Genomic DNA, 10,223 nt, shown 5'->3' with positions numbered 1-10,223 from the left:
GAGTGAACACTAGTGTTCTGTCCCATACTGACTGTGGAGTTCTATCTATGTAATACAGTACAAAACACAAGTTTGGAACGACTTTAAAAAATCCACATCACATTCTTATGATGCTGAATGAACACTAGTGTTCTGTCCCATACTGACTGTTGAGTTCTATCTATGTAATACAGTACAAAACACAAGTTTGGAACAACTTTAAAAAATCCACACCACATTCTTATGATGCTGAGTGAACACTAGTGTTCTGTCCCATACTGACTGTGGAGTTCTATCTATGTAATACAGTACAAAACACAAGTTTGGAACGACTTTAAAAAATCCACATCACATTCTTATGATGCTGAGTGGACACTAATGTTCTGTCCCATACTGACTGTGGAGTTCTATCTATGTAATACAGTACAAAACACAAGTTTGGAACGACTTTAAAAAATCCACGTCAGCATTCATAAGAATGTGAGTGGACACTAGTGTTCTGTCCCATACTGACTGTGGAGTTCTATCTATGTAATACAGTACAAAACACAAGTTTGGAATGACTTTAAAAAATCCACATCACATTCTTATGATGTTGAGTGGACAGTAGTGTTCTGACTGTGGAGTTCTATCTGAGTAATCCAGTGCATTATCAGTTTAGCAATATTAGGCACAGAGTTCAACATGTAGGGCTTGTTACTTGTATTACAGCTATAGCCTACCTTAATAAACTTTCCATATCCAGTCTGCTGGAGAGGAAAACTTTGTAGAACTCGCCTATTTTCAGCTTCATAGTTTCCAACCAAAGTCCATTCTCTAGTGGGATATCTGTCACTCCAATACACAGAGAATTCTTTTGGCATCGATGAGAACAACTCAAAATTGGCTAGTTCAATCTGTGAAGAAAATACAAAACATTATACAAGGTCAAAATCCTGTTGATAGCCAACCTTAAAAATCCTGGAAGCTAACACTGAACTTACAATACTGAAATACCCAGAGTAGAGTTGTTAAGACCAAAGGTTTGAATCCTTATTCCTTATGAAATTAAAATTAATTACATCAGAGACTGAAACAGTAAATGTTGTGCTTCTAAAGCTAACAAGATAAAAGACAGATACTATACATTTAAAATATACCTGGTTAATACAAACTAAACACGTCTAAGATACACCTGGTTACTCTGAACTCAAACAGTTCTGACACAAACAAGGTCTCTGATATAGTCCAACACTTAACTGATTAATTTTAATGCACTAACGCAAAACCTTCATACACCAGATCTCTGTTATAGAGTTAGGACTAACCTGATTAGCTTGAGAAACTTACACAAAGCTACCATAAACTGAATCTTTGTTACAGATCCAAGACTAACCTGGTTGACTAGTAAATCTTACACAAAACTACCATTAACTGAATGTGTGTTGTAGATCTAAGACTAACCTGGTTGACTTGAATGGATTCGCATAAAGCTACCATAAACTGAATCTTTGTTACAGATCTAAGACTAACCTGGTTGACTAGTAAATCTTACACAAAACTACCATTAACTGAATGTGTGTTGTAGATCTAAGACTAACCTGGTTGACTTGAATGGAGTTGCACAAAACTACCATAAACTGGATCTTTGTTACAGATCTAAGACTAACCTGGTTGACTTGAATGGAGTCACATAAAGCTACCATAAACTGAATCTTTGTTACAGATCTAAGACTAACCTGGTTGACTTGAATGGAGTCACACAAAGCTACCATAAACTGAATCTTTGTTACAGATCTAAGACTAACCTGGTTGACTTGAATGGATTCGCACAAAGCTATCATAAACTGAATCTTTGTTACAGACCTAAGACTAACCTGGTTGACTTGAATGGATTCGCACAAAGCTACCATAAACTGAATCTTTGTTACAGATCTAAGACCAACCTGGTTGACTTGAATGGAGTCGCACAAAACTACCATAAACTGGATCTTTGTTACAGACCTAAGACTAACCTGGTTGATTTGAATGAATTCGCACAAAGCTACCATAAACTGAATCTTTGTTACAGATCCAAGACTAACCTGGTTGACTTGAATGGATTCGCACAAAGCTACCATTAACTGAATGGTTGTTGTAGATCTAAGACTAACCTGGTTGACTTGAATGGAGTCGCACAAAACTACCATAAACTGGATCTTTGTTACAGATCTAAGACTAACCTGGTTGACTTGACTGGATTCGCACAAAGCTACCATAAACTGGATCTTTGTTACAGATCTAAGACTAACCTGGTTGATTTGAATGAATTCGCACAAAGCTACCATAAACTGAATCTTTGTTACAGACCTAAGACTAACCTGGTTGACTTGAATGGATTCACACAGCTCCATCACAAACCAGATCTTCACATTGCATGGGTTTAACATGTATTCATCAGTCATGTCATTCAAGATTCGGCCCTTTCCTTCCGCTTCAGGATTGGCCCCTACAACTTTTGCTCCGCATTCATATGATGCATAATTTTGTTTTCTCTTGTGGTCAGCAAGTTTTTTACCTGGAACCATGTCTTGTGAAGATTCCATGCCTAAAAATATAAGAACAAGTAGCCAATTCATAGGACGTGTATAATATCAGAAGTAACAGTAAACAATCTACATTTTATGAAAATATCTTTGTTTCAAATGAGAACTGAATTTCTAACAATTAGAAACATCACAGGTGATAGAAAATTACCGACATTTCAGTCTTACTAGTGCTCTCAACTCAAAAATCACTACAATCATTTCCCTCAGCAGTCTAAAAAAAACTATACTTATTATCATTTGGTTGTTATTGGAGATTCATTAAACCAATACCTCCTCTCTCTTGTTCTGCTAACATCATTCTCTTCCACTCATCAAAAGAAGGCATGACGTCTGGCTCTGGTTGAGGAGCTTCTGAAGACCGCTCTGCTTCTCCAACTTCGGCAAGCTGTGCTTTGTCAGAATCTGTGTGGAAATCATCTGAACTGTGGTGCTCAATGTTCTTCTCATATATTTCAGATATATTTTCCCGTGTCTTTTCTTCTTCATTTACGCTGGAAAAGTTGTATTAAAAGTTCCATGTTAACATTAAATTCTCATACAATTAAGGCTGGTTCACATTACCTTTCATCCACTCTTATTAAAGATATTACATTTTAACTATATCACAAGTATCCCATCTGAAAACAGCTACTTAGCAAAATTGGGCTTAATGTTTAATTAATGTACAAGTTTGGTACCCAAAATGATCTTTCTATGCCACTGACAATACAATTGGTGTAAAATAAATTTTTAATAGAGTTTCACAAAAAATGACAAATGTTTTTGTACATGTTCATATAACCATTTCTTTAATCTTCTATAACTGTAAGTGCTCTTTTTCTAGTGTAGTGTAGTTTACATTCCTAGTAAAAATGTACTTGCCTGGTGTAGTGTAGTTTACATTCCTAGTAACAAAATAACAATTCACCTGTCTGGTGTAGTGTAGTTTACATTCCTAGTAACAAAATAACAATTCACCTGTCTGGTGTAGTGTAGTTTACATTCCTAATAACAATTCACCTGTCTGGTGTAGTATAGTTTACATTCCTAATAACAATTTACCTGTCTGGTGTGGTGTAATTTAAATTCCTAACAACAATTTACTTGTCTGGTGTAGAGTAGTATACATTCCTAATAACAATTTACTTGTCTGGTGTAGTGTAGTTTACATTCCTAATAACAATTCACCTGTCTGGTGTAGTGTAGTTTACATTCCTAATAACAATTCACCTGTCTGGTGTAGTGTAGTTTACATTCCTAATAACAATTCACCTGTCTGGTGTAGTGTAGTTTACATTCCTAATAACAATTTACTTGTCTGGTGTAGTGTAGTTTACATTCCTAATAACAATTCACCTGTCTGGTGTAGTATAGTTTACATTCCTAATAACAATTCACCTGTCTGGTGTAGAGTAGTATACATTCCTAGTAAAAATTTACTTGTCTGATGTAGTGTAGTTTATATTCCTAAGTAGCATGATTTAACTGTCTGGTGTAGTGTAGTTTATATTCCTAAGTAGCATGATTTAACTGTCTGGTGTAGTGTAGTTTATATTCCTAAGTAGCATGATTTAACTGTCTGGTGTAGTGTAGTTTATATTCCTAAGTAGCATGATTTAACTGTCTGGTGTAGTTTATATTCCTAAGTAGCATGATTTAACTGTCTGGTGTAGTGTAGTTTATATTCCTAAGTAGCATGATTTAACTGTCTGGTGTAGTTTATATTCCTAAGTAGCATGATTTAACCGTCTGGTGTAGTTTATATTCCTAAGTAGCATGATTTAACTGTTTGGTGTAGCATGTAGTTTCCTTTTCTACAAACACATTACTTACTTGTCCGACGTAGAGTGTAGTTTCCTTTTTTCTTTTCCAAGGGTAGCTGTTTGACTTAATTTTTTTTCATCGACTGACTGGGCATTTGTCTTTTCAGAATGTTGACTAGAAAATTGACTGGAGTTGTTTTCATGTTGTGTAATAATTTCTTGTACTTCACCACTGAAAATATATAGAAACAGTTTTAATGTTGACCCTATTTCAAACTTTCTAATACTTTTTATCAAATTAACTTCTGAATTGCAAGATATCAGCACCAACCTTCTATACAAATGACACAGTTTCTCTTGGTGCAATAACAGAATCATTGACCTGGTCAGGAATGACTGTAATGCAGTATTCCTTATTCTAAATCATATATTATAACAACTGAGATGTAGTGACTACTAATAAACAATGTATCTGTTGCTATGTGAAAGATACAGTTTCAGACTGGTTGTTTTATAGAGCAAACCTACACAAGGGGTTACATCCACTATGGGGAAGCTGACCGTGGATTTCTACACTTCAGTATATAAACTTACTGCTAGATGAACAATATAAGACACTGAAATATGTGTATTACAAAACTGACTACAGAAGCCAAAATGGAGTTCTTAGAATGAGTAAAGTTAAAAGACTGATTACCAATTTATATACAAGCATGAAGAGTGAAAGGGACATTAATCTTTTCCATACCAAGGAGTGTCTCTCACATTCTTTCTCACAGTAGAAATACTTAGTAAATAGTTAATATTTAGTTTTAGCTTTAAAAAATAACTTTAAATTTGATTTAATTTTCTAGTTTCAAGTTGTTTGATATCTACTAATTTTGTTTTTTAACTTTGATGATCGCAGTAGTCGACACTTTTAGCTGTAAATCACAAAAACACCACAGAAACTGATAAATATTTCCCAGTGACCTAAAACATGATATTTCAAAATAGCAATAGTCATATTAGATAAAAATATTTTTATATCTTACAAAAATACTTTCTTTTCAATAATTTATAAGCTTTTGAAGACAATAAAAACAATAATAAGGGTTTGAGTCACTGGAATATTTTGGTGTTGTCGACCCTACTCTCTAAACCTAATAAGGCTTACCCGACATCTTGACACAAAATAAAATTATCGTATATTTCAAACAAATATAATTTAACAAATATAATTTTCAGGAATGAAGACGAACATCTAAAGCAACTATACAAGAATTCTCAAATCACTCATCGTCCCACTATATTCAGTTGTTCTACTCTGTACAAATTAGGTCTTATTTCTCACACCATTTTATTCATTGATGCAAATAATTTATAATCTGTTCTATCCAACAGTTTCTAACCTTCATCTGTAAAAACCGAGTTTCATTAGTAGTTGTTCAGTCATCTGCTGTGATAGTGTAGGAACTGAGGCTGTAGTAATAACATTCAGAGAAAAAAGGGAGAATCTCATGAGAAACAATACACTGACAATTATATTTTAGGGAATGGTAGTTTCCTAAAAAAAAAATATATACCTATGCTTTACGGTAGGTAGAAAAAATTTAAACAAATTTAATTGTGTTATTTTCTTGGAGTAAATTTCAATTCTTTTCATTCTTCTTTGCAAATTATATCAAATAAGAGTTACAAAATGAAAAAGCATCAATTCTAAAATATTTTAGTGTAAACAAATCACTGAAATAGAATTACAATTCTTATTTTTGCTTGATTATTGCAATTAATACATTTCTACTTGATCAATCCCTGTAAGAATCTAAACCACTCAACCTACCAGGATTAATACCACATATCTAGTGTATCAATCCCTGCAAGAATCTAAAGTCTAAATCTGGTGTCAATCCTGGTATGTTGAGTGGTTTAGATTCTTGCAGGGATTGATACACTAGATATGTGGTATTAATCCTGGTAGGTTGAGTGGTTTAGATTCTTACAGGGATTGACACACTAGATATGTGGTATTAATCCTAGTAGGTTGAGTGGTTTAGATTCTTACAGGGATTGATACACTAGATATGTGGTATTAATCTTGGTAGGCTGAGTGGTTTAGATTCTTACATGGATTGATACACTAGATATGTGGTATTAATCCTAGTAGGTTGAGTGGTTTAGATTCTTACAGGGATTGACACACTAGATATGTGGTATTAATCCTAGTAGGTTGAGTGGTTTAGATTCTTACAGGGATTGATACACTAGATATGTGGTATTAATCCTAGTAGGTTGAGTGGAGGGATTGACAAACTAGAAATGTGATACTAATCTTGGTTGGGTTAGGTTCTCACAAGGATTGACAAACTAGAAATGTGATACTAATCTTGGTTGGGCTAGGTTCTTACAGGGATTGATCAAAAATCTGATAATAATCATGGTTGAGTAAAGTTCTTACCAGTTTGTCAATTCTTGTAAGAACTTTCCTCAACCATGATTATTATCAGATTTCTACTTTGTCAATCCCTGTAAGAACCTAGCCCGACCAAGATTAGTATCACATTTATAATTTGTCAATCCTTGTAAGAACCTAGCCCAACCAAGAATATTATCAGTTTCTAAGTTTATTAATCTAATAACAAAGTTTTGCTTTGAATTAAACAACACAATCTACTGCCAAATTAATAAACTCTGCATGGTTGGAACTTTACCTACAATGTCTTCCTAATACAAAGGATATTTTCCGTGATTTTGACTCTGAACTTGAGAAGATATGTTTTTAAATTGTATTAAGAACACTCACCCCAACATCCACTTTACCACTGAGGATGAAAAACATTTCTCCATGAATGTTCACACCATTAGAAAATCAATTAGATTTGACACCTGTGTTTATTGGAAACAAATTCACTCAGAACAACATTCAGACTGGACAACCAACAAAAACTTCTAACCTTGACATGAGGACTCTGAACAATTTAAACAGTGAACAAGGGAGAACATGAGATTTTCTTTTATAAAAATGGTTACCTTGAAGAAAAAGTGAAAAAACAATCAAGGAAAGCAAAACAAAGAAATCACAACACATTCAATCCAAAAAGGGATCACCAAACTGTAACACAACCACCATCTCTTGCATCAAACACATCATCGAACATATCAGCAATACCCTTATTGAAACATGGAAATGTCTAGTCAAAAAGCATAATATTAAATAGTTAAGCAAACAAACTAAAAATATAGGACATCACTGGAATAAGTTATCCCAATCAAAATGACACCAAAGAAATAACATATAAAATCAAATGTGAAACACGTGAATGATTTTATTTAGTTGAAACTAATGATAACTGAACAGGAAGACTAAACAAAATCTTAAAGCACTGTCATATTTTTTTGAACATTAAAAAAAAAATCAAACACTCTATATCAGAAAACAACAAGAAGGAAAATGATAATGCAGAAGCTATGTAGCTCACAAAGTTAACCTTTGAATGACCTCTCTTTCTCTACCTCTACTAATTATAATCTATATAATTCAACACTACTTTTTCTATTTTTATGTATTTTTCTATTTTTTGGAAATACATTATGCCATTTAATTTAAATTTTAATAATTCAACATATACACTCCCAAGAATAATCATTACACATCCTATTGGTCTAAATATCATATTTGGTGGAATTGGTTTTACAAAAAACAATTCCACTGTAAAGTTGCCCACAATATTAAATATAACAAACAGTTGTGCTGTTTCTATAGTAGTATAGACAAATAATACAAATAATCACCTTGTTCCAGCTGCTGACTTTAGATTGTCTTCAATAATTGTTTTTACTTGTTGATCAATGGCTGGATCTACGTCTACAGGAGGTACGTCGGGCGAAACGACCGTTTCTCTACTTGTATCCGAAGACAAAAATTGCTGAAACCAAAGAATAATCTATCACATTAAGATCAATTATCTTAAAAGTTAATTAAAAAAAATCAGAATAGTTTTTCATCCAAACAACTTTTCTAGGGAGCTAATGCTTCTAATCCAATACATTTCTCATTGTGTGATTTAGAAGTAAAAATAGTAAATAATATTGTATTGAATAACTTTTGTACTTACTAGTAGCTGTAACAATTACCTGCTTGTTAACAACTGTCTCAGAACTAGAGTGATAGCCAAAGTGAGAAGGACTAAGCTCGATTTGTAAGAAATGTTGAGAACAATGTAAACATTACTGTCAGTATCACAGTGTGAAGGAATAAGCTCGATTCTCAACATTCTTACAAACAATGTAAACATTACTGTCAGTATCACAGTGTGAAGGATTGATTAAGCTCGATTTGTAAGAAATGTTGAGAACAATGTAAACATTACTGTCAGTATCACAGTGTGAAGGATTGATTAAGCTCAGTTTGTAAGAAATGTTGAGAACAATGTAAACATTACTGTCAGTATCACAGTGTGAAGGATTGATTAAGCTCAGTTTGTAAGGAATGTTGAGAATAATGTAAACATTACTGTCAGTATCACAGTGTGAAGGATTAAGCTCAGTTTGTACGGAATGTAGAAAACAGATTGAAGACTATCAGAAATAAGCATAACAGTAAAAGAAGCATTTGTTTTCTTAAACTCACTCATAAATTTCACGTTGCTAGCCTATTTTCATAACAGGATTTAAAAACAATTATTTTATGGGAGAAGAACTGGTTTATGCTACAGAAAACAATATAAACCTCAATCTACAGTCCTGTTTCTATTTCCATGTCTATGATGTAGTTTAATAACTAATTTTGGTAATCCTGATTTAAAGGATACTATTTATCAGATGAAAATTATAAATGAGATTGTCAACAAACAACAAAATATCCAATAACAGTGAGATCAGAATTATTTTTTGTATTAGAAATCCCCAAATACTAACTTCTCGGAGGAAAAGATAGTAAAATTAGCAAATAACATGCATGAATATTAGACAAATACCACCCCCTCCAGAACCAAAGCAACAGGTTAAATTCAATCAAGTGGTTGAAAACACTATTAAGCTGAGTCTTACCTGGTTAATATCAGTATGAAGTTCTACTTCAGCCACTGGAGTCATAACCTGGTCTTTGGCCTAAAAGAACAGCTGAAATTAGTCTTGTTATTTAAAACTTTTACTGCAAGTTTCTTGTAGTATAATAAAGTTTATTAACTTTATATAAAAATTTGTTGTTGAAAATGTCATAAATTAATTTAATTAAATAGTTTTACTATGCAGTATTCTTGTGAAAATTTGTAGAGAGAAAATGGAAGAACGTTATTCTTTGTGTTTTCAGCTCATTACAGGTTTTTGCACTACTTTGCGTGTATGTTATATTTTCATATAAAACAGTTTATAGTTAACCTTTTCACGACAGGCTCAGTATAGAATACACGAGTTCGTATTCACATCTGCACACGTTAAATATTTATACTATAACATTTAATGCTGTATGTGTATCTTCACAAAATCTGGTAAACTTTTAGTAATGATTCCAAGTCTTTTGTACACAAAAATTCAGATTTTTTAATGAGGTATTTTTACTAAAGATTTGTTTGTGAAAATATTGAGTCTGTTTTGTTTACAGTCTGAGTGCAAAGTTATTTTCATGTCATGATTAAAAAACCATTCTTCGTCCCAAAAATCTCAAATACTATATGTGTGTAATCTCTAAAACCTCCAAAATACATTTCAATTTGACTGACCTCATAACCACCATAAAAAATTAGGAAACAAATATAAATTATGCTTTTTTTCATTCTAGAATGACTTCAAATTATAACATGAAAACATAAATGTTTAGTCTAAATAGCTTAAATCTCATAACATTATACGTTTATATTATTTTTATTATATTGACCTTCTAGTCTTGTCTGGCTAACAATACAGAAGTTACAATGACACAGCACACATGAACATATTCAATAATACAAAACTGATT

At 32.7% G+C, this 10,223-nt stretch overlaps 1 protein-coding gene across 6 annotated transcripts in view; it reads right to left on the bottom strand.

Annotated features, from left to right (window-relative positions):
* The window catches only part of LOC106472022 (SUN domain-containing ossification factor-like), a 16,742-nt gene extending 7,352 nt beyond the window's left edge, over nt 1-9,390 (bottom strand). For 2 of the 6 annotated variants that reach the window (XM_022400622.1, XM_022400625.1), the window contains exons 1-4: nt 2,817-2,987; nt 2,319-2,545; nt 702-875; nt 464-506 (exon numbers count right to left, since the gene is read on the bottom strand). Coding sequence is in view for 2 of the 6 variants with exons in the window: in XM_022400626.1 (XP_022256334.1) it covers nt 471-506; nt 702-875; nt 2,319-2,545; nt 2,817-3,037; nt 4,359-4,520; nt 8,060-8,193; nt 9,317-9,361 (999 nt within the window). In the remaining 4 variants the exon portion in view is untranslated. Of the gene's footprint in view, nt 1-239; nt 391-463; nt 507-578; nt 593-701; nt 876-1,422; nt 1,447-2,318; nt 2,546-2,816; nt 3,038-4,358; nt 4,521-8,059; nt 8,194-9,316 lie in introns of those variants that run through there. The other 4 variants (XM_022400626.1, XM_022400628.1, XM_022400623.1 and 1 more) reach the window with 4 other exon arrangements.
* Between the last annotated feature and the right edge of the window lie 833 nt (nt 9,391-10,223).

Source organism: Limulus polyphemus, unplaced genomic scaffold (genome assembly GCF_000517525.1).
Source record: "Limulus polyphemus unplaced genomic scaffold, Limulus_polyphemus-2.1.2 Scaffold5025, whole genome shotgun sequence".
NCBI lineage: Eukaryota > Metazoa > Arthropoda > Merostomata > Xiphosura > Limulidae > Limulus > Limulus polyphemus.
Note: the sequence above shows the minus strand (reverse complement) of the source record. Positions and strands in the feature narration are given on the sequence as shown.